A 25,327-nucleotide genomic window follows, 5' to 3' on the forward strand; every position below is an offset into this window, starting at 1 on the left:
AGATCACAACACCCCCGGTATCAGGGATAGGGCACTGCGTGCAGGAAGATCACAACACCCCCGGTATCAGGGTTAGGGCACTGTGTGCAGGAAGGTCACAACACCCCCGGTATCAGGGTTAGGGCACTGTGTGCAGGAAGATCACAACACTCCCGGTATGGAAAGCCATCATTTCATTAGGCACAGTTTTCACAAGGATGATAATCCAAGGCAGAGTTTTCTGAAAGACCACAACCTAACTTTCACAACATTCATGTTTTCACTGTGTACAATCCAGGTCAATGCAAGGGTATTAGGTGCTCAAGGAAAACCTTCAATCTTACACTCTTCCCCTTTCATACTTGTCTGGCACAGAATATTCATCTTGCCCCACTCAACATCCTCCCTGCATTCCCTTCCCTTTCCTCCCTATCCACCATGCCCAGCATCCTCTCTCTTTCTCCACCCACCACCTGCCCAGAATTCTCTCTCTACCCCACCCTCACTTGATCAACACCCCCTCTCAACTCACCCACCTTCTTTGCACTCTCTCCATCTCTCACATCTACCCAACATCCATTCACTTCTCTGTTGCAGTGCTATGCCTTGCAAGCAGGTAGGTGGTTGGTTTCTGTGGCTTTTTCTGCCCTGCCCAAAAATTTGGCACCCTAGATCAGTGGTTTTCAACCAGTGTGTCGCCACGCACCAGCAGGTGTGTCGCGGCTCCCGGTGTCCCACTGCCCCACTTGTGCTTCCCTTCTCCCCAGGGGTGGACTGGCCGATGCAGTTGATAGGGGAGTGCCACTGCCGGAGGCGGCTGAAGAACAGAGAGACGCTGAGCGCTGCCGGACAGGCCAGTGGTGGCTGAAGTGCAGAGAGAGACTGTGCACGCTGCCGCCGGAGGCCGTTCTGGCGGGCCGAAGAGCAGAGAGAAGCTGAGTGCCACCGGAGGACAGGCCGGCGGCAGTGCGTAGAGACGCTGCGAGGCACCGCCGGAGGCTGAGCCGGCAGCAGCTGAAGTGCGGCGAGACCATGTGCACTGCCACCGGAGGCTGGGTCGGCGGGCCAAAGAGCAGAGAGATGCTGAGCGCCACTGGAGGACAAGCCGGCGATGGCTGAAGAGCGGAGTCCAGGCTTATTGGGCCAAGCAATAAGAAGAGGCTCCACGTGAGCGTATGTGTGTGAGTGGCAGCTTTGTGTGCCTGTGGTAGAATGGGTGCGTGAGTGAGAGCTTGTGCATGTGTAGTAGAATGGGTGCCTGAGTGGCAGCTGTGTGTGTGTGTGGTAGAATGGGTGCATGAGTGGCAGCTTTGTGGGTGTGTGGTAGAATGGGAGCAAGAGCATTTGTGTGTGATTAAGAGCTTGTATGTAAGTGAGAGAGCATGTGTGTGAGAGCGACCATGGTCGGAAGTGATGTGTTTCTGTGAGAGAGACAGACTGGTCAGGGAGGTGACTGGTGTGTGTGTGTGAGAGAGAGAGAGACAGACTGAACAGGGAAATGACTGGTGTGTGTGTGTGAGAGACACTGGTCAGGGATGTGACTGGTGTGTATGTGAGACAGAGACTGGTCAGCGAGGTGACTGGTGTCTTGTGTGAGAGACAGAGACTGGACAGCGAGGTAACTGGTAGCTGTGTGAGTCAGACTGGTCAGCAAGGTGACTGGTGTGTGTGTGTGCGCATGAGACAGAGACTGGTCAAGGAGGTGACTGGTGTATACATGTGAGAGACAGAGACTGATTAGGGAGGTTACTGGTCTGTGTGAGATAGAGACTATGTATGAGTGACTGGTTGTGGTCCCTAAAGAAGAGGACCTTGAGGACAGAGCTTCAGCAGCCACTGCTACTTCTGGTGAGTGCTATTGGCTTGCAAGGGAAAGGAGTAGGAGAGTTGCTGGAGAAGGTAAGTAAAGGTGGCTTTTTAAGTTTATTTTTCTTGATTGACTGCCATTTTAATTATTGGGTATTGTGTAATGTGTCTGCAGTATTGAAATATTTTATTGATATTTGAACAATTTGTAATACTTTTTATGAGTTTTTAATTGGTGGAGTTATTCTGTTTATCAGCTGTTTCGTTACATTTATTAGTATAGTTTTACAATTATTTCTGTATGGGGATCTATAGCAGCTTGGCTTGTTCTGTTTTCCTAATAAGAGGTGTATTAGTGTTTAGGGTCTGATTAAATATTTGTAGTGTTACCTTTTCATAGATAGGGTTGTTACTGTTTGAGTGTATTCCATAATACAGGTGCAACTTTATGCGGGTTAGTTTGTATGCATTATTGTAGATCCTGGGACTATGTTAGGTGCTATATTTCTCTTTCCATTTCTGTAGGTTTGCACTGCATGCGGAGTGGTTGTTTTGGTTTCCCATTCCAGTTTGTCTCCATATTTATCATTTGTGGTGAAGGTCAGTTCTGGGTGTGTGACTGAGGTGAGGTATTTTACTAGCATGTAGGCATTTGTATCAATCTTATTTGTTGTGTTTCTCAATAGGACATGCATTAGTGGTAAATTACGCTTTTCATAAGAGGGATATTGTGCCTGCAAGTAAAGGAAGTTTGTTTTGCTTTTACTGAAATGTCATCAGAATATCTTTTTTTTTATATGATGAGTTGTATGGATAATGCCTTGGTTCTGCTCTGCACCAATTTTTGGGGGTCGAGGGGGTTCCTGAGGATGCAGAACGTATATTTACATTTAGCACCATGACGGTCACATGTTCAGTGTGTCACGCATGTAAGAACCATCTGTCAGGTGTGTCCCGGCCAAAAAAAAGGTTGAGAACCACTGCCCTAGATAACTGTCTAGTTCGTGTAATGAAAGAATTAGCCTTGTGTACAATTCTTGCACATTTCTGGCAATCAATTAAATTTTGTTCCTGTTCTCAGCAGTCCTGAATGTACAGATACAGCAAACATTCCTTCTCACAGAGAAATGACACAATACACCCCATACTGGTTTTTCTTGATGGTAGTGGTACATATAGCACAGTCAAAGAAGACTAGCACAACGGAAACAAACAGAAGGCTTGGATGCACTTCGCATATAAAATGAAAATCATAAAGCTGCCTTTTAGCAACACAGACTACACATATGTACGCTTCACCTGGTTATGTTATGTTTATTTTCACTTAAATGAACATTTTGTTTAATAAAGATGTTACATGGTTAGTTACGTACAACTTCCTCTCAGGACAGATACACCTAGAGTGATTCACTGAGACTTCTTTCCTGCCTTGTGTCCATGGGGATGAAAAAATACATAATGAATCAGGCCCTAAATTAGTAAACTGGAGGAGCTTCAGTCAGCACCAATTCCAAATCAAGAGTGTTCCTAGAATCTAGGAAAGTTTTCAATTTAAAACATGAATAGGTTTTTAATCTCATTTTTTTTTTATCATTTCACCATCTGAAATGAAACAAAAACCCTGCAAAATATCATTTATGACATTTATGTAATTTCAGCACATCATGCTATTTGCAAAATTTAGTAAATGAGTGGGTCCTTGAATGGCCAAAAATATTCGTATTGTAAAAATCTAGCGCACACTAAAATGAAACAAACTAAGATACAAACATAAAACTGAGATACTTTTTTTCCATGCATACCTCTACTAGAATCTAGGCCAAATCAACTGAGATTTCTATTTCAAGGCAGTTGTACACAGTTGAGATATACATAGTTATATGCATTGATATAAAACTGGCTTATAATGTAGCAGAAGGAGAAATCTAGTTGTCTGGTCCAACTAGTGTCAACACTATGGTCTCATAGTCACCTTTGATTTTTTCTTCCTGTAAATCAAAGAATATGACAAGAAATTTAATTGTACAAGCTAAGCAAATAGGTTACATCATGACAGTTCTATTTCAGGAGTTCCTTGGTAATTGTTTTACTATGTATTCAGAATTTGCTAAGGTTCTAGATGACAGACACAGATCTTGGGACAGAAAGGATTTTGTTTTTAGTATCACTTTAATACAAAGAGAAACTTATCAGATCACACAGACATCTGTGTATGCTGCAGTTTCTTTCTCGCTGTGTGTGCATATGTCTATATGTGTGTCCCTATACAGTAGAGATGTGAATCGGAACCGGAATCGGTTCTGGTTTCAGATTCGTGGACCATCGGAAATTATTTTTCCTGCGGTCCAATCGTTTTTTTTTTTAATTGGCTGTGTGAGCCGATAACCCAAAAACACAGCCCGAACCTTAAATATTTTGGGGGGAGGGGTTGGAGGGATACTAAAGAACTAATTTTAAAGCACCTGGTGGTCCAGTGGGGGTCCCGGTAGCATTCTCCCGCTCTCTGATCATTGGCTGCCAGTAAACAAAATGGTGCCGATGGCCCTTTGCCCTTAGCATGTGACAGGGTATCCGTGCCTTTGGCCGGCCCATCACATGGTAGGAGCACTGGATGGCCCATGCCATTTTTAAAGATGGCGCTAGCCGTCCATTGCTCCTACCATGTGACAGGGGCAGGCCAATGGCACGGATACCCTGTCACATGCTAAGGGCAAAGGGCCATCGTCGCCATTTTGTTTACTGGCAGCAGATGGTCCGAGAGCAGTAGAACACTCCCGGGACCACCAGGTGCTTAAAAATGTTTGGGGGGGGGTTGCAGGGGTCCGAAGGGTGGGGGATACTAAAGAACTAATTTTAAAGGGTTGGGCTGTGTTTTTGTAAGTGCCTTTTCTTCCCGCCCCCCCCCCCCCCCCCATAATAAGAGAACCCACAAAATTAATTGTGGGGTTTCCTATCGCTATTGGGGACCCCCCGATATCTGACAAGATTGAAAATATCGTCTGATATTTTCAGTCAGATAAACGATTCACATCCCTACTATACAGCATTCGACTAATAGATTAACCAAGATGCAAATATTTTTACAGACGGGTACTGCATGCATAAAAAGAACATGAAATGTGTAGAAATACTTGTGTTTCGTGTTTTTGCATGTTTTTCACAAAATGGCCCCCTCAATCTAGTAAACTCATGCACACACTCTACTACACGCAAGTTTACAAACTTTCTGAGATAATGAGCAGTATTATGCAAAGCAACTCACTGTCTAGTAGTTCTGTGAAAATAGATGCATAGAGACATCTTAACACACCACTTTTCACAAAAATAGAGGTGTAATTATCGATTTTATGAAAGTACATGTGTAACTTTTCTACCCACATACGAGTTAAGGTAGAAAAGTTATGAAACTCTATGCACCTTAGTAAATCGGCCTGTAGCTGTGGAACTAGGTTGTTAGGGGGACATTAGACTGTTTTAGTTTTCAATCTTGGGGGCTTTTAGGAAGTGCAGCTGGAGAGAAAAATTGTGCATTTTTCCATAAGAAATGCATTGGAACTAGAACTGAAGCTAGACAGAATGTTGCTCCTACTTGTTTAATCTGGGGAATATAATTGATTAACCGATGAAAGACTTTTCTTTCTTAGGATGACGACAAATAACTGCCCAAATGTAGGTAGCTTGAAGAAAGTAGTGTTTGATAGTCGTCCCTTAATCAAATTATTTGGCAATTTCTAAGCCCTGACAATTCACTGATCTCTTTCTTTATGACCCTGTAGCATAGATGAATCATTTTCATCTTTACTAGGTTAGAGTGCATTCTAGTGCAATATCAGAACTCATGAGCAGTACTAAACATTTTGCAATATTAGTGGGATGAGGTGCACTACAGGCTGATACAGTTTATATTCCTTTTGCTATGTTTCTAATGAGCATCCTATCACAGCGAATACAGGACAGTGTTGTACATCAGTCAGTTGGAGGAGGTGATCAAGATGTTTTGATGTTCATTCTTGATGTATATATATCAAACATTTCTGCTACGTAAGGGTTGTGTAGAAAAGCTTTGCATAGTCTCACTTATCCAAAACGTTTTAGCATATCATTTTACAGACCTGGTTCACCTCAGGAAAAATGTTTTGCTTCACTGCTTCATATTTCTTCTGAGCTGTGAGGTGTTGCTAACATTGTAGAAGTGAGGTAACTCATGTACTCAGGATATGGTTTGGACAGGAGTGGATTCAAGGAGCACCGAGAGCAGCAATGCGACTCACCCTGAGAGACTTGGACAGCTCATTTGGGAACAGACTAATGCAAGGACGGCGAACTCCCATCCTCAAGTGCCACAAACATGCCAGATTTTCAGGATATCCACAATGAATGTGCACGAGAGATTTGCATGCACTACCTCCAGTGTACGCAAATCTCTCTCATGCATATTCATTGTGGATATCCTGAAAACCTGGCCTGATTGTGGCATTCGAGGACTGGAGTTCACCATCCTTGGACTAATGTGTCCCACCAGAATACAATTGTCCAATATCAATTTTTTTTTCCAACTTGCTTTCCTCCTCACATAACTTTCAAACCCATTTGGAATATTTCTCCAACCCCATTCACTGACATGACAGTGACATCTGATACTGATGTGCCACAGGCTTTTTATTCATACCATCAGGAACTTCTATCATTAAGTCCTATCCCCTTCCCACTATAACTAACTGCAGTAGCAATCCTTGTTAGGAGGCTACTGATAGGAGCTCACTTCAAAATCTTGTATGCATGCACCCTGAACTTCACCCATTGCTGTTGAGCAATGGTTGGGCCTTTATCACCCTCAGGATCTGTGATTGTTGCCTCTACAGTCCTCCCAGCCTCTGCTGACCCAATGAAAGGGGGATAATCCAGAACGTGGAACCCAAATTTCCTTTAGGGCTTTGTGCTGTGCTGCAAACTGGGCCACCGGGTCAGCAACCACCAGAACTTAAATTGTTTCATACCAGTGCATGACAGGATATAACATGGCAACAATACTATGCAAGATATTATGGAAGGCAATTATCTGCTCAGGTGTCTATGAACTTCTTGTGTTTTTCATAAAATTATTAGGACAATATGCAAAGTAGATCATACCATAATAGACTGACGAAGGGATTTGCCATACATTCTCCTGAACTCAGCTTTGACTGGATTGAGGTTCTCATAGTGACAAACCAGGAGTCTGATCAGAGCTTTGTGACGAGTACCAGAACCCTGTTTAAAAAAAAACAAACAAACAACAACAACGTTATTCATGGGCATTTGCACTCTACAGCACAATGGCAGTATGTGCTCTGAATAACCCTGTGCAAAAACATGGCAATGTTGCATGCCTACCTCTGTTGGTTTCCTGATTAACCAAGATGTATAGATCATCTATTGTGAATCAGTTCATCAATATTTTATGATGGATTCCCAGAAAAATATATTTAATATCAGAAAACAAATTTCATTTTCTATTCTTATTAGTTTTACTGGCAGAAGTAGTATATAGCAGAACCGGGGCTTAATATGTAGATAAAAAGGAAGTCGAACTGTGGGGTTGGAGACAGGAGAATCAGAGTGGAAGGAATGAGGCCGGGAGTGGGGCCTTATGGATGACACAGAGCCAGCAGCAAAATCACTTTTACCACTATGAACTTGTGGTATCTTGGGCAAGTCACTTTGCTTCAGGTACAAAATTAGATTGTGAGCCCTCTGGGGACAGGGAAATACTGGACCTGAATGCAATTTGCCTTGGGCTACAACTGAAAAAGCATAGGCTAAATCTAAATAAATGAACAACATTAGAGATGAGCTTCGTTTTTTCGTATCGGGGGAGTATTTCGGTTCGGGTGCTTCGTCGAAAATTTCGTTTTTTGGTGGATCGTTTTTTGTCGGCGTGGATCGGGAAAACGAATCGAGAAAAAAAAAATGAATCGGAAAAAAAACACCCCAGCCCTTCAATTTTACTTTTTTACAACCCCGCCCCCCCCCCCCCCCCACCATCCTGATCCCTCAAGACTTACTAAAAGCCCTGGTGGTCCAGCGGGGTCCCGCGAGTCATCTCTCTCTCCAAGCCGTCGGGCTGTCGGGCCTGCTACGAATCAAAATGGCGCTGATGGCCCTTTGCCCTTATGATGTCACTGGGGCTACCAGTGCCATTGGTCGGAGCACTGGACGGCCAGCACCATCTTGTGCTCCTACCATGTGACAGGGGCCGACCAATGGCACCGGTAGCCCCTGTGACATAGTAAGGGCAAAGGCTATCCCAAGTCCCCCCAAGACTTGCCAAAAGTCCCTGGTGGTCCAGCGGGGGTCCTGGAGCGATCTCCTGCACTCGGGCCGTCAGCTGCCAGTATTCAAAATGGCGCCAATAGCCTTTGCCCTTACTATGACACAGGGGATACCAGTGCCATTGGTCGGTAGCCCCTGTGACATTGTAAGGGCAAAGGGCCATTGGCGCAATTTTGATTCGTAGCAGGTCCGACAGCCCGGAGGGAGAGATCGTTCGCAGGACCCCACTGGACCACCAGGGCTTTTAGTAAGTCTTGGGGAGGGATCAGGATGGTGGGGGGATTGTATTACAGTAAATTTGAAGGGTTGGGGTGTTTTTTGTTTTTTTAAAATAAATGTGCCCCTCCCCCGCACTAACCCGAAAAACAAATTTTCCCCGAAGTTCGGGGAAAATCCGTTTCGTGGTTCAGGTCCCCCGAACCACTACGAATTAGGCAATTTCTTTGAAATTGCCTAATTCGTGATAAACGAATGCACATCTCTATTAATTAAATACAAGCAAGCCATTACAAGCTGTGGCCACCAGTTAATTATGGGATCATTATGACCGCTGCAGGCAAGAAAGCTGAAGATCAAAGCTACAGTATTCAACAAAATCAACCCAAATCTTCAACTTTAGTATTTTATTACTAATTAAATCCTACACATTTACATGCTCAGGTTAATCGAGATCCAGTAGCCGAGCACTCCATTTGCCACAAACTTATGCTCTGAGGATCTCTTTTGCTACAGTTTTACTACCACAAGCACATATAGGAAGGATGGTGTTTGAAAGCAAGGCATAATTTTCTAAAAAAAAAAAATGGAATGGACAGCACTATTCTGCAGCACCCACTGTCATGTCCCGGAGCTATATTACAGTCCTGGAGAAGACTCTGCTGCTGGGCATTTGCTGCAGCACCACCAATGAAGTTACAGGAGGGTGGGTCAAGGGATCATAATAAGGAAAGTAGAGACAGTAAATAAGAGAAAGTGTATGGCCCTTGCCAGCACAAAATCCGAAACAAGTGAGAAACTGGGAGCAATGATAAAAACATAATGGCAAAAACATGACATATTTTAATAAACACACTGACTGATTAACCTCGACAGGATCATTTTCCATTTAAAAAAGAAAGAAATGAAACAGAATAATATGTAGACATACCTTCATTGCTAAGTAGAATTTTTCAGCAAAGTACTTGTCTTTGTTTGAAATACATTTCACTATAATGCAAAACAGAAGTGGCTGTTATTTGATCTATCCTTAGTATAAGAAATACAGTAAATAGCTTTTTTTTAGCAGAACAAAATCTTAAAGAGAATCTAGACTGCTAATAAAAATTATTTAAATATGTAGAAAATGGAGCCAGTATTACCTTTCCTTGCTTAAAACAAAAAACAAAAAAACAAAAAAAAAGACTTGGATTAGTTACATTATTCACCATAGGGTTGTATCCCCTTCAGAGGTTTAAGCCTGCCCTAGACCAATACCAGCAGAATATTGAATTTTCAGAAATATCTATTGCAAAAGCTTGCTATTTACCATGAGGTCCATACTGTGTAAGCTGGGGAGTGGGAAAGTAACCTATCCAGCTAACAAAGTATCCAGATAAATAGCTTTAGGACTGCCCTCCAGCTTTACCAGACATACCCGGATAACTTTACCTGGAAAGAGCTGAATTATCAGGCACTATCTGGCTAAGGTTCTGTTCCAAGAACACCCCGTCACTGCCTCTTTTCCATCCAGATGCATTTTACTTAGGTAAGTCATTACCCGGATATAATTTATCCGCTGCAAGGTGCAGGAAATTAAAATTCTAGGGATTTGTCTGGCGAAGTTCTGAACTTATCCAAACAAGTCCACTGAATATTAACCTCTGTATTTATACTCTCTCTGAAAGTTATTCTCCCTAGACCACCAACTAAACTTCAAAAACCACATTAGCACCATCATAAAGGGAGGATTTTACAAGCTCCATATCCTCAAAAAACTTAAACCCCTACTCCATTCGCAAGACTTCCACACAGTCCTGCAAGCGACAATGCTATCAAAAATGGATTACTGCAATTCCTTACTTCTAGGCCCTAGTATTTTTTCAAACAGTAACAATGTGTTCACTTTTTGCTGGGATTTTCTCATTTAATACTGTAGTACCAGGGTGAATAAGTATTTCAGAGTAAGCGAAGGAGTCAGCATGCAGACCCAACTGAAGGCAGCTATTTTTGTTTTCTTGCCCTTGATTAACACTGGCATCATGGCCTGCACATGTTTACTGCCGTTTCCCTGCCTTTTTCTGTAGGGGACCAATGACAACTGATTGACTAAGATTATCCCATTTTGGGCATGCATAGTCATCAATAGTGTAAAGAGGCCCAAAATGGGATAATCTGAGTCATCAATAGTGTAATGAGGATGATAATATACTCCATATCTTGGAGTCAGATGGGCCCAAGATGTTTCAATATACTCTTACTGCTGAAGTCACCACTAGTCAACCTTGCATGTAGCCTCTGGTCCAATTTTTAATAATTTTTATTTGCTGGCCTTCCCAAATTTATGATTACCTCTTTTCTGTCCTCCAACTGAATGAAACAACTCCCAAAATTTGGGATTTAGAAATATTTACAATGTAAACATTATTCTTAGAATTTAGTGAATAAAAATATTCAAATACCATGTAAAAAACCCCACCGCTCTGAGGACATTGGGCCATGGTCATATCTGACAAAGGGGTGCCATTTGAATATCTGAGGATAGTCAGCAGCTGACATTTAAGCCTCCTTACCTTTTATCCACCTAAAAAGTTAGCCAGCTTGGTGAGAGGTAGGACAGGGCATTTCAGGGTAAAGAAACTTGTCCAACTGACTTATCCGGTAGGGATGTGAATTGTTTGACGATTTAAAATATCGTCCGATATATTTTAAATCATAAAAAATCGTTAGAGACGCGATACAATAGGAATTCCCCCGATTTATCGTCAAAAATCATAAATCGGGGGAGGGGGAGGGGAAGGGGAGGGCGGGAAAACCTAAAACCCACCCCGACCCTTTAAAATAAATCCCCCACCCTCCCGAACCCCCCCAAAATGTCTTAAATTACCTGGGGTCCAGTGGGGGGGTCCCGGTGTGATCTTCCACTCTCGGGCCACGGCTGCGTTAATAGAAATGGCGCCGGCACTACCTTTGCCCTGTCATATGACAGGGCAAAGGTAGCGCCGGCGCCATTTTGGTTCCTGTCCCCCGATGTCACGAGCGCAGGAGATCGCTCCCGGACCCCCGCTGGACCCCCAGGGACTTTTGGCCAGCTGGCCCCCACAAGACTTGCCAAAAGTCCAGCGGGGGTCCAGGAGCGATCTCCTGCGCTCGTGACATCGGGGGACAGGAACCAAAATGGCGCCGGCACCATTTCTATTAACGCAGCCGTGGCCCGAGAGTGGAAGATCACACCGGGACCCCCCCACTGGACCCCAGGTAATTTAAAACATTTTGGGGGGGTTCGGGAGGGTGGGGGATTTATTTTAAAGGGTCGGGTGGGTTTTAGGGTTGTTTTAGTGTGCCGGTTTTCCTGCCCTCCCCCGATTTACGATTTAAAAAAACAAAAAAACCTGCGACGATCAGATTCCCTCCCCCCCCAGCCAAAATCGATCGTTAAGACGATCGATCACTCTATTCACATCTCTATTATCCAGATATATGCCAATATTCAGAGTTCTAACTATAAGATAGTAGAGTATATTCAATAGTATGGCTGCACCGCTGAATATTTCGGCCAGTTAACTAGGTAACTTGGCCCCAAGGTATCTCAAGAGAGTCACAAACACCTGTCATTAGCATTTCTAGACCAGCCCAGACTGCAAACAAAGTAATACAACAATAGTTGCACTGCAATGTATATAACCGCATTATCCCTTTTTGGATATGCAGAATCACACTCTTGCCGTCACCATCAACCGTAACTGGGTAGAGAAAATACACCGAGCACAATCACACCATGCCCACTAAAACAAACATATTTGCCCTGTCTTCAGTCATCACTCTGCAACATCTGAATGCCTTCAGAGACACTTCTATGTGCCATCTTCCTAGAAATCAATGGGGAAACAGGAAACAAAAATAGAAATATCTGATGTCTATGGAGCCACTGTGTTGACTATTGAAGCTGAATGCCAACAGTGCCATGGATCGATAAAAGGTTAATAAGAGGACCCTACACGTGACTGTTAATTGAGATGTGCAGGAACAATAAAATCCAGGTTTTGATTTCAGCATTTAATTATGGTTGTAGTTTTGGTGATTGGCTCTACTGTTCACAAATTTCAGTTTTCTGTTAATTCAATTCCTGTTATCATGTGTCCAATAGATATAGTGTATTTTTCTGTGCAGTTATAGCTGTTAAGTACCATTTTAGTGTAATACTTATTTTTGTAGCATTACTGAATGTACACAATGCTGTACAATGGTGATAAATAATTTAGGTATAATAAGTCCCTGCCCCTTACAATCGCAGTTAATCCAGGATGGATAAGAGGGACCCCGATCTGCCCCCTACCTGTCCATATAACATATCCAGCTAACTACTTACCTAAGTTGTGTTCAGCAATTTTGAATATCGTGCTGAAAGTGACTTGCCCAAAGCCATAAAGTGTGTCAGTGGGAGAAATGGATTTGAACTTTGGGTTCCTTGGCTCTCCACTCATCGCTTTATCTACAAGGCCGCTCTGCCTTGAGATAGACTTGGAGGATAATTTTCGAAGGCTTTTGAAAAATTGCTATAATATATGCTATTCAATTTTCAATAGAGTTTACCCACATTAAGTACAGATAAACTCTTGACATTAATGCGGGTAAATGGGCTTTTAAAAATTGCCATGATAGTATGTTATATTTACACTTTCCTTTGAAAAATTACCCTCTAAGGATGTGAAACGCCATTGCTCAAAGGCCTTAAAAGTATTCTAGCTTACAGGATGATTGAGATATTAAGCACAGACCACAGCCCTGAGGTCCAGAGTTTAACACCACTGAGAGAAACACCATTTGCATCGCTTTTAACTGGACCCATTGAAAAGCACACACGCTCATTTCTATCCTAAAGGCAAGGAAAGAAGTTCTGACTTTATGGCTTTTCAATAAGCATTCTCCTAAACATGCAGACCACTGAGTATACAATCTTGAAGAACTATACGATGAAGCCTAGTATGAAGGCCATAAATATCTAATACATGTTTGGAAATTGACAGAGTTAAGGATGGACTTTTTGGTATTGTGAAACAGATTTTCAATAAGCATTACATCATATTCACATTTGTTACTCTTACGTATCTATAGGGTGTGTTATGTTTACATGATATGCTAGAGTTGTTTTCACTTGTACAAATAGATACTTTGGTTCTTTTGAGGCTCTGGGATATGGACATAGTGTATTTAACTTTCAAAATGGCTACAGCGCTTCAGGATAGACTTCACTCTTTTGTGTATTAGTTTAGTTTCTTTGCTTTATTGAACTTGTTATACCACTTTTCACCCTATTCAAACCAGTGAAAAGCAATGTTAATCTTCCTCTTCAGCCAAACCTATTTGCAGATACAGCCATGGTAAACAAGTAACAGTTTAAGCTCAATGTACAACTAACATAACTGGTTCAACAAGTTCTAGGGGGTGTGCATTCGTTTCCTACTTATTTGTAATCCGCAACGTATAGGGCCATATTTGTTGTATTCGTGGGGGAAGAGAAACATATCGTGACTCCCCACGAATACAATGAATGTTCGCTGAATTATTCGGCCGTCTAAAGAGGCAAATTTAAACAAACCCCCCCACCCTCCTGACTCCCCCAAGACTTACCAAAACTCCCTGGTGGTCCAGCGGGGGGGTCCGGGAGCCATCTCCTGCACTCATACCCTCGGCTGCCGGTATTCAAAATGGCGCCAATAGCCTTCGACTTTCTATGTCACAGGGGCTACTGGTGCCATTGGTCAGCCCCTGTCACATGGTAGGAGCAATGGATGGCCAGCACCCCTGCTGGACCAACAGGGAGTTTTGGTAAGTCTTGGGGGGGGGGGGTCAGGAGGGTGGGGGGTTGTACTTAATCCAATTTTAGCAGGGAAACGATTAAGAATTTACGCATGTACATATCGGGGGCCCCCCTTGCCAATTACAACGTATTTGCCCCCCCCCCAACAAATACGAATCCTGAATGCAACATATGGCGTCCCTCTGCACATCCCTAACAAGTCCTTTAACAGTTTCCTTCCTCTCACAAGCTGTTTCGGGTCCACTCAGTTGCAAAACCACCGCGCTAGGCATGTTCCTGACATGAGAACTCTTTGTTGTCCATTTTTACGTATTCACCTCCCCCCCCCCCCCCCCCCAATCAGTCTTGGCCTTAAAATATTGTAGCTAGCTGTGAGAATGTATCACCCAATTCATTTTTAAAAGGCTAATTCCACTATTGGGAATCCCTTTCAGTTTCCTTCTCGATGCCCTGTGATATTCTGTAAACGCTAGCTAACAGGTTAATTTTCAAAGGAAAATGAAAGTCAAGCATACCATCGTAGCAATTTTCAAAAGCCCATTTACCCCCATTAAGTGCATTTAACACAGGTAAAAAGGCTTTTAAAAATTGCTATGACAGCATGTTTAGATTTTCATTTTCCTTTGAAAATTACCCTGTAAGCATCTAATGAATTAAAATGTCAGCCCCTACTTTATAACAGGCAATACCCTCAAAACAGAATGCAACAAGTTCTAGGCAGAATGCCAAAAGATATCTTCCTCCAAGGCAGTCAGCACGCCATAACATTCATTCTCTGCTTCTCTAATTGTTTTTCCTAATTTATATTTATATCCGATTATTCTAATTTAGATTCCTAGTTATTTCCTTTTTAATTATATTTTTTAATTCTTCTACTGCAAGTAGTGCTGCTGAAAAGTGTCAGGGTTCAATAAAGTGTAAGTCATTTGAAAAAAGTGGCCTTCAAACCAGAAGATAAAAAGGTCGAGAAATGCAAGCTAGGGGCTACCCACCGATGGATGTCAGGCAGTTTTCAATGTCGCCCTTCAGCTCCAGATCGAGCGCCTTGTTCATATCGTGTTTGCTGTACCTGGGATACAGTGAAAAAACTGAAGGAAAAAAATCAGGGCCATTAAACTGTGATTGTGCAATTTCTGAACAGGGTATTTCCTGCAGATAATCCTGCAGCCACCAAGCATTGTCTTTAATTCCCATGGAGATTTGCAGCATTGGAAGTGGTCGACAAGCAATGATTTGCTAAGCAATGCAAGGGAAAGATAGTGCAATCACTTAGCGTAACTACATTTATGCAAGTTCAATGTACCCTTACCATGAGCTGGTTTAAAAGCAGTTTTCCCCACTTTCAGTTTTTCCATATTATAATTGAACACTCATTACAATATATTCAGTCATTGTTTCAATATGGAAAAGGCAGGCAGACAACCACTGTTCCAGTCTATCTGCTCTCTGTCTGCCCAGTGTACTAAATTAATGCACATATTTCAGCATAAGTATAAATCATTAGTTGTATTACCTATGTAGCAGTTATGAAAACTGCACAAAGCAAAATGCATACTGGTCCCCATCCCCCAAGTAATGGGAATCTGTCTGAAGGCTGGACAGTCCTAATTCAGCCTAATGCAGGGAAAAGAAAAGGCTGCAGAGAAGGGAGATTGTTAATGCTGTGTTTCTTATAATGCTTAAAACACTTCTGAAAAAGAATCTAGGAACTGTAGTTAGTGCAAGGCAGTTCCAAGTTGTGAAAGTAAAACGGGGAAGTGCCAGGGTCCCAGTAAGAGAGAGTGTTCACAGATGTGCTGAGCAGAGAGATCTGAACTGATAAGAGCACTGAGAGGAAGCGGGTATCATCGCTGCATCAAGCAGCTGCAAGTTTCCTGTTGCATGCAGTTGTTCATTTTTAGTACAAAAAAATCAGATTATACATGCTTCAGACTTCTGAAGTGGCAAAGCAGGCTGATTCATTGGGTTCTTGTTTTCAAGATCAGGAGCATCAGATTTGTATATATATATATATATATATATATATATATATATATATATATATATATATATATATATATATACACACACACACATTCTCTTTAGTAACTGTTATCTGCAATCAAACATTCTGTGTATCTGGCTTTATTTATTCTCAGTTCATACATGGAACAGTATATTGACTCAAAAGTGTGTGCGTGGGTGTGTATGTGTGATGGATAAGCTCCCGGGGTAGTCCTGTGGGTGTGCAGATGAGCCCCTTGGGTAAATCCCACCTTTGATGTGGCCAGTGAGTTAAAAGTGTGTGAGGGAGGCTCTTAGGTAATCCTGTGGATGTGCAGGAGAGCCCTTGGGGGAAATCCCGTGTGTGGGGGTAAAACTAAAAACATCTCCCCACCTAATGAAGCAAAATAATTATCCTGCCACCCCTGATTTCCCTCCCCTCAACCAATGATCAAAAAATTCCCTACAACCCTGATCCCTCTCCCACCCCAAAGTAATCTTCCCTATTCCATGATCCCCCGTCCGACTCCTATGAAGAACAAAATATCCCTCACCTCCAAGTCCCTCCAGTAGGCATAGCCAGAGCCATTGTTGGATACTGGAATGGTAGAAGGTAAAGCTATATCCTCCTCTGCGCTAAGAACATGAAAACATTTGAGGGTGCAGTGACAGAAGTAGGGGGGGTTACTGTTTTCTACATCAAGTTGGCAGGGGAATCAGGGTGGAGAGTTAGGATAGGAAGGGGGGATTGGAGTTGGGATTTTCTTTTTATTATGTCAGAGGTGAGAGGGAGAATCAGGGGATCGTGAACAATTAGAAGACCATCAGGTGGGTGGGAGACAAGATCAAGATGATGAGTCAGGTCAGTGGGAAGGAGGATCAGGGGTGGGGGCATATTTTATATCATCAGGTGGATGGGTGTGAGGAAGAGAGAGGTAGGAGGGAACTATGCGTTTAACAAGAAGACATGGCTTCGCCCGGGTCAAATTGCTAAGTGTGTCAGATCTGTAAACTAGCAGTTTACCTAATGCTTCTGAGAGAAGATAAATTTAAAATGCTAAAAAAGCACTTTAAATTTAGTTTCTGCTTTGAAGCCTGCTGTGCATAGCATGCTAATTATGAGGTCATCAACATGATATGTAACTGTTTTGCATATGCTGGCATGTGATTAAAAAAATGTGCTTTTGTCAAAAGTCTTTATACACAGTGCATCAGTTATCAGGCACTCTAATTATAACATCTTTTTACTATATCAGCCCCAATGACAATTGTAACGTCTTTGTTCTGCAAAAGTAAAACTTGATAATAGTGGCCACTTGATTTGTTTTTCACAAACTGAGAGAAAGAAACAGGTTCCAACTATAAATATTAAAAAAGAGATCCTTGTTTAACTGCATGACGACATTTATACAAGAAGTACTGGTTCTTTCTACAGTTTGTAATGAGCGCCTTTCTATGAGATCATATGTGCGCTTTTGATGCAGAAGCACCCTTAAATTATTGCTTTCCTTTTCTCGTTTTCCCATGACAACCTACTCTGCGTCATCCTTGAAAATCCATGCCGCCTGTTTCTAATCTTGTACACTGAACAGTTCCCATTAAAAGCCTGAGGGGCATGCAGGCCTATGGCAGGTACTTACCCTTTCGGAGGTGCGGAGCACTTCGTAAACAAAGGATGTCAATGAATGCATTAACATCGGTTCCTTTTCTCCTTTCTCCGGCTTCATACAAGGCCTGATTAAAATGAGATTGCTTGTCATTCCAAGGTGCTATGGGATGGGCTGCATTTTAATGTCATTGGGAGTACTTGGAGGTAACTGAAACTTAACTAAACTTAGCACAAGCTCCAATTGACCGGGCTCTTGTAACCTGCACAGTTAGTGTGTCAAAGTATTTGTGGTAAGAGAAAAATGTTCTCTGCGTGTCCTAAGCACATATTACAGAACAAAAAATATATATATTTTTACAATAAGTATTGAGTTTTGTGCTTTTGGTCCTGCAAATCGTCTTGCATTGGTGAGCTTGCAGCTCCGTTGTAATCTATCTCAGCTCTCGCTGCCATTTAGGAAAGGTCATGCCTAAGGCTGCAGTTCCATAGGCCTTTACTTCTGGCAGCTCCCCTAATTCCCACAAGACAGGGGAAAAACAAAGATGAGGGAGACAATGACAAACAGCTGGAAGTGACAAAGCCACATTTGAGCATTTACTGAACAAGTTAAAGCTGTCACTCTTTCCACAGGGCAAATGTTCTTTCAAGCAATAGGTTACTGGAGAAGAAAGGCTTTACAGTCATTTATGATGACATTGTGGCCAAAACCACTAAGGATTTACAAGTAAATTCAAGGAAAAATAAGCTCAATTATATATTGTGCATGCACCATTTAAAATACCCCTACCATGAGAGAGCGAGAGAGAGGGGGAGAGGGAGAGAGAGAGAGAACGACTCTTTTAAAGGACCAATCTGACACACTACATATATCTCCCACTGTAAAAGGGTCACTTTCAACTCAGGGGGTTTTTGGGTTTGTTTAGTTTTTTTTTTTTTTTTTTTTTTGGGGGGGGGGGGAGTGTTATAAGGGTCTACAGACCCTTGCACCCTGGGCAGACCAATGTAACACTCAGCAAGTCCAGTATAGCATTCCCCAAATCCCACAATGACAGGGAAGTAGTAGCTCCAACCCTCCCTCCCCACTACTTGTGCTACTCTGCTCCCTCTCTCCTCACCCTCTGCCCACCACAAGTATCTCCCCTGCCCCCACACTCTTCTGTCCTCACTCCATCTTGCTCTCTCCCTCTGACACTCCCCTCCAGTGTCCCCTATGGCTCTCTCACATACACTCTCTACTATTGCCACTTCTAGTTTTCATACCTTCATCACCTCTCCCCCAACATTCACGCCTTTTGAAGACAATCCCCTCAGAAGCATTCACTCCCACTTGCACTGCCACCCCCTCACGCCATGTATGTCTCTCAAATCCTTCCCCATCCAATTGCTATCTCTGGTTCTATCATCCCTCCACTCCCAACACATCTTTAGCTTCATTTCTCTCCCCTGACTCATCATTCCTTCTGGTTCTGTCACCCTCCATATCCCTCTTCCTCCCCATCCCATCTAGCTCTCACCCTTTCTTTCACCTTCACTGTATGAGTCACCCATGCTCACCCTCCCTTTCCTTTCATCCCCACTGGTTCTCTTACTCCTTCCCCATCACCACCTCTGCTCTACTGTGACACCCATTTCTATTTTTTCACCCTCTGCACAATCTCACTGCTGACTTTCCTGCACACATACCCTCTTTCCTGGCTCCTCACATTCCCCATTCTTTTGATACCCTATCCATCCCTGGATCTTTCATGACCCCCTCCACTGCCATCACATAGCTCTCGTGAAACATCCGATCCTGACCCTCTCTCCTTCCCCCATCCAAGCCCCGGTCTCCTCACACCTGTTGCAGAACAGGTGGCAGCGTGGACTTTGGGGGAGGAATAAGGTGCCAGACAGTCCAACTTGCACTGCTGACTTCAAGGAGATGGGAGGGAAACAATATTCAACCCCCACCCCCCACAGAATAAGCTCCTTCTTGTGCTTTCCCCACAACCTCAACTCTTAAAACATGTATCCCTTTTCACGTCATTGCTCTCAGAAACATTCATCCCCTCTTGCACCATTTCTCTCTCACTTCCTGCACTGCTCCCCAAAGTTTCATAAATTAAATTCACCCTCATCTCCCCTCATCCCCTTTCGTCATTCACTCCCTTTTCCTTGCCACAAATTATTCTAGCCTGACTGGACTTCTGGGTGACTTCTTCCTCCCCTCTTGGAAGCACAGTTAGCTGCTGCTCCTAGGGCTGTGCACACTCCCGTCTCTCCCTCCAGCGAGAGGAGAACCCTCTACCCCAAGCAGCAGGTGGGGGTGAGGATGCGGGTGGAGGGGTTGGACAAGATGGTGAGGGTGGGAGCAGGAAGCTGACTGCTGCCCTGTCAGCTCCAGCCTCACCTCCTCCCTCCTTTCCCTCACTGTTGATGGCAGGAGGAGGAGAGTAGAGAGAACCCTCTGATTCCTGCTCCAGATCCTCTCTTCTGTCTCTACAGCAACAAGCAGCACGTTGAGGCCAGGTGAGGTAAGGGGGGGGGGGGGGGGCTAGTACAGTACGGCTCTTTTCTGCTTTATTCTATTGTGTGCTTCCTGCTCCATCCCTCCCTCTGCAGTGCTGCTCGGTTGCCATGTGGACAGGAGGGCAAGAGCCACATTTTGCACATGAAAGAGCCACATATGGCTCCCGAGCCATAGGTTGGCCACCCCTGGCGTATATGGTACTTAATACATATGTAAAAAAGATACACACTGGAATCAATGTCCAGAATAAACAGCATGTTCACAACTTTAAGCAGGGCTCATGGCATGCAAAGGAATCTGGGGTGGAGATTGGGAAGGCAGCGTAGAAAGATTTCCTACCCTGGCATCATTATCCGCAGCATCTTCATTCACACGGGTATCTTCACTACGTTCACCCTAAAATTAACATAATTCTAAGATCACTGGTTGATAGTCCAGAATATACATTTTAACATGCAGAATCTTGCCCAAGCTGCAGGCTTACAAAGTTCCTGCTTTGAAGAATGTGTAAACTAACCCCTGGATTTATCAAAATGTATAAATAGTGGAAACAGCACCTGCAAAAATAAAGGGGGCATGCTTAGGCTAATTTCCCTGCTCCCGCATCACATAGGTAATTTCTGAAAGGTGCGATAAATGTATTGCACCTGCACTATTTTTCGCTTCAAGCGCTGATTAATACACTGTGGACACATTACCAGGAAAAGGTTTTTATTGCATGTGCCATTAGAGAGAGAGAGACACACACCCACAGACTTAGCATAGGCACTCTCTACCAGCTTGTACAAATCAACTCCTCTTGTACCTTTCATCAATTGAAATGACAGAAAGTCTTCAGTGATGTGTGCTTTAGGGGTGTGCATTTGTTCCATACGAATTGGTAATCTGCAACATATAGGGCCATATTCGTTGTATTTGTGGGGAAGCGAAATGTATCGCAATTCCCCACGAATACAAACGAATCTTCGCCGAATTATTCGGCCGTCTAAAGGAGACAATTTAAACAAACCCCTCACCCTCCTGACCCCACCAAAACTTACCAAAACTCCCTGGTGGTCCAGCGGGGGGTTCAGGAGCCATCGTCTGTACTCACACCCTCGGCTGCTGGTATTCAAAATGGTGCCGATAGCCTTTGACCTACTATGTCACAGGGGCTACTGGTGCCATTGGTCAGCCCTTGTGACATAGTGAGGGCAAAGGCTATCTGCACCATTTTGAATACTGGCAGCCGATGGCCCGAGTGCAGAAGGTCGCTCCTGGACCCCCGCTGGACATTTGGCAAGTCTTGTGGGGGTCAGGAGGATCCCCCAAGACTTGCCAAAAGTCCCGGGAGCGACCTCCTGCACTTGGGCCATCAGCTACCAGTAATCAAAATGGCGCCGATAGCCTTGGCCCTTACTATGTCACAGAGGCTACTGGTCCATTGGTCAGCCCCTGTCACATGGTAGGAGGAATGGATGGCTGGTGCCATCTTGTGCTCCTACCATGTGACAGGGGCTGACCAATGACACCGGAAGCCCCTGTGACATAGTACATCAAAGGCTATTGGCGCCATTTTGAATACCGCCAGCCGAGGGTGTGAGTGCAGGAGATGGCTCCCGGACCACCCGCTGGACCAGCAGGGAATTTTGGTAAGTCTGGGGGGGGGGGGGGGTCAGGAGGGTGGGGGGGTTGTAGTTAATTTAATTTTAGCCGGGAAATGAATAAGAATTAATGTATAAACATATTGGGGGCCCCCTTGCCGAATGCAACATATGGCACCCCTCTGCACATCCCTAATGTGCTTTCCTGTTCGTACTGCCTGACCCCCCCCCCCCCCCCCCCAAGACTTACCAAAACTCCATGGTGGTCCAGCGGGGGGTCCGGGAGCCATCTCCTGCACTCACACCCTTGGCTGCCGGTATTCAAGAAGGCGCCGATAGTCTTTGCCCATACTATGTCACGGGGGCTACCGGTGCCATTTGTCAGCCCCTGTCACTTGGTAGGAGCACAAGATGGCACCGATGGCCATGTGACAGGGGCTGACCAATGGCACCGGTAGCCCCTGTGACATATAGGTCAAAGGCTATCGGCACCATTTTGAAACCGGCAGCCGAGGGTGTGAGTGCAGGGGATGGCTCCCGGACCCCCCGCTGGACCACCAGAGAGTTTTGGTAAGTCTTGGGGGGGGGGGGGGTCAGGAGGGTGGTGGTGGGGGGATTAAATTGGCTCCTAGGCGGTCAAATAATTCGGCGGATTCATTGTATTCGTGGGGAATCGCGATACGTTTCGATTCCCCACGAATACAATGAATAAGGCCCTATACGTTGCGGTTTCCCAATTTATAGGGAACGAATGCACACCTCTAAAGTGCTCCACTGATCATACTTGACCAATGTTACCAGGGCAGCTCTGTCTCACTCAGGATGCAAATGTTAGGGTTTGCCCAGCTAACTTCAAAAGTTAGCCAGATAAACGTTTTTCAATATCGACCTCAGTTTTTTGATGCACTGAAGATGTTTAAGCACCTATTTCTTTAGTTTTGTCAGGTGTTTTTTTTTTTTTTTGTTTTTTTTTTTTTAACAGTTTCAATATTTTATTCCTTGCCAAATGAACATTACAAAAGATGACATCGCACAAAAAAAAAACCCCCAACAACATTTTACCCATTTATCCCCATTAACTAAGCAAAAACAATCACAAGGGGAGTGTAATGACATTTACTGACAGCACCAATACTCACAAAAGCAGCTGTCCAGGCCCATTTTCATAATAAGATCACCAAATATTAAACATTTCAACAAGAAGACTTGAAAATCTGCAGTCAGTGATTCAATAAATGGATACCAAATATGGAAAAAAACTGTATAAGCTTTGGATGATTTTGTAACAGCTGAGTGGTATTCAAATTACAAAAGCTCAATCATAGAATCCCTCCAAAACAACAAATCTAGGGAAAGTTCTTCCAGCTAATGAGACAAGATACATTTTTTTTAGCAATTAAAAGAGCTTTGGCTATGAGAAATTTACGCAACCAGGATTTTTTTTTTTTAACTTGAATAATGCACTCTAAGTAGCAATTTTTTTTCTGCAGCATCTTTGTGGTTTTCTTCTGTAGGAAATAAAAACTCTTCTGTGGATTCGCAATGTTTGGTAAACATTATCTGAAAACACAATTCTAAATTATTATTTACAGTCTTAAACCTTTTGAAGGATTTCATCTGTGTACACTGTGCAAAACAGGATATCCAAGTAAATACAGCACCAATGATAAAAGTAAATCAAAGGTTTCGTACAGGTGGAAAAAAGTAAAGATTACAAAACAGCAAGTCAGAAACTGCAGAGCCAGCAAGAGCGTTGACCATAATTTCAGAGACAGTCACACAGCCATCACTGCCAATTTCCCAGGAATTTTAAATACAGGTAGACTGGCTGTGCCCTGTGGGAAGCAAAGGGATCAAGCTTTTAGCTGGCGGCCACAGATGTGATTGATTTCCATATGACTCTCCCTGCTGGCTGAATACAGAACTGAGTCATTACAAGAGAGTGAGCCAAGCCTGACCTGCTCCACCTCTACCAGAGACAAACACTTAGATATGCAGAACACAAAATGGTGATGACACAAGCAACATGTCCTAAACCCTGTATCCTGAGACCAGCCCCAGAGGGTTTTGGAGAGAGGGTGCAGTAATGAGCCACCTCAGAATTTGCTGAGCAGTGGAAAAGGTGCAGAGTCTGAGAGAAGTAGTAGTAGTAGTAGCAGCTAGTGTCTGTCAAAACAAGGAATCTGCTGCTTGTAAAATGCATCAGGAAAGATGCTAACTCTCGGGCCGATACAGTAAAATCGCGGGAGAGTGGGCGAGCGCCCGCTCTCCCGGCGCGCGCACAGGCCACTCTAGTGTGCGCGCGAAACAGTATTTTAATTTATTTAAATTAGGGCCAGCGGTAAGAGGTGCTAGGGACACGCTAGTGTCCCTAGCGCCTCTTTTTTGACAGGAATGGCGGCTGTCAGCGGGATTGACAGCCGATGCTCAATTTTGCCGGCGTCTGTTCTCGAGCCCGCTGACAGCCACGGGTTCGGAAACCGGACGCCGGCAAAACTGAGCATCCGGTTTTCGACCCGCGAGTCGTGGGCCTATTTCAATTTTTTTTTTTTTGACTTTTAACTTTTGGGACCTTTGACTTAATATCGCCATGATATTAAGTCAGAGGGTGCACAGAAAAGCAGTTTTTACTGCTTTTCTGTGCACTTTCCCGGTGCCCGGAGAAATTAGCGCCTACCTTTGGGTAGGCGCTAATTTCTGAAAGTAAAATGTGCGGCTTGGCTGCAGATTTTACTTTCTGTATCGCACGGCAATACCTAATAGGGCCATCAACATGCATTTGCATGTTGCGGGCGCTATTAGGTTTGGGGGGTTGGACGCGCTATTACTCCTTACTGAATAAGGGGTAAAGCTAGCGCGTCCAAAACGCGGGTTAACAGTGCGCTCCGTCGGAATGCACTGTACTATATCGGCCTGAAAGGCAGGTAATTTTCAAGATACTTTACGCATGTAAATGGGCTTTTAAAAGTTGCCACTTTTACACATTTAACTCCTTTGAAAATTCACTCCCTAGGGTTGAATTGTCAAAAGAGTTTTATGTGCATAAATGGACGTTATACATGTAAATGGGCTTTTGAAAATTGCTATGAAATGCTACTTTTATGCATGTAATGCCTTTGAAATGACCTCTGCTGTCAAGTTCTTGAGTAAGACCATGGGACTCAAACAAGCACAGTAAGTATAGTGGCGACTCTAGCAGACCAGAAACTAGAGCAAAGAGTCACCCGGTCCAGCAATCTTGATGCAAGTGACTCAGAAAGGATTCAGAAAGAGGACAACTTCATGGACAGAAAGGGAATCAGCCTACTGCTGAAAGGACCTCTAATCAGCCTACTGCATTCATTAAAACCATTTCTAAATAGCAGTTTCCAGTAGGGATGTGCAGAGCAAAATTTTATGTTCATATTTTTTATGTCCGAAAGGGGGTCCCACTTGCGGCCAATATGGACATAAAAAAAATCCAATGAGTTGGGTATATGTACATATGTGCAAAAAAAAATTTAAACCCCCTCACCCTCCTTAATCGCCCC

At 43.7% G+C, this 25,327-nt stretch overlaps 1 protein-coding gene across 2 annotated transcripts in view; it reads right to left on the bottom strand.

Annotated features, from left to right (window-relative positions):
• Positions 1-3,083: 3,083 nt before the first annotated feature.
• The window catches only part of LOC115096933 (annexin A1-like), a 55,678-nt gene continuing 33,434 nt past the window's right edge, over positions 3,084-25,327 (bottom strand). For both annotated transcript variants that reach the window (XM_029612250.1, XM_029612258.1), the window contains exons 8-13: positions 20,554-20,610; positions 17,737-17,830; positions 15,106-15,201; positions 9,245-9,303; positions 6,916-7,035; positions 3,084-3,773 (exon numbers count right to left, since the gene is read on the bottom strand). In XM_029612250.1, the coding sequence (XP_029468110.1) occupies positions 3,711-3,773; positions 6,916-7,035; positions 9,245-9,303; positions 15,106-15,201; positions 17,737-17,830; positions 20,554-20,610 (489 nt within the window). In that variant the 3' untranslated portion in view covers positions 3,084-3,710. The remainder of the gene's footprint in view (positions 3,774-6,915; positions 7,036-9,244; positions 9,304-15,105; positions 15,202-17,736; positions 17,831-20,553; positions 20,611-25,327) is intronic.

The sequence above is a fragment of the Rhinatrema bivittatum genome, chromosome 1 (assembly GCF_901001135.1).
Source record: "Rhinatrema bivittatum chromosome 1, aRhiBiv1.1, whole genome shotgun sequence".
Classification (NCBI taxonomy): Eukaryota; Metazoa; Chordata; class Amphibia; order Gymnophiona; family Rhinatrematidae; genus Rhinatrema; species Rhinatrema bivittatum.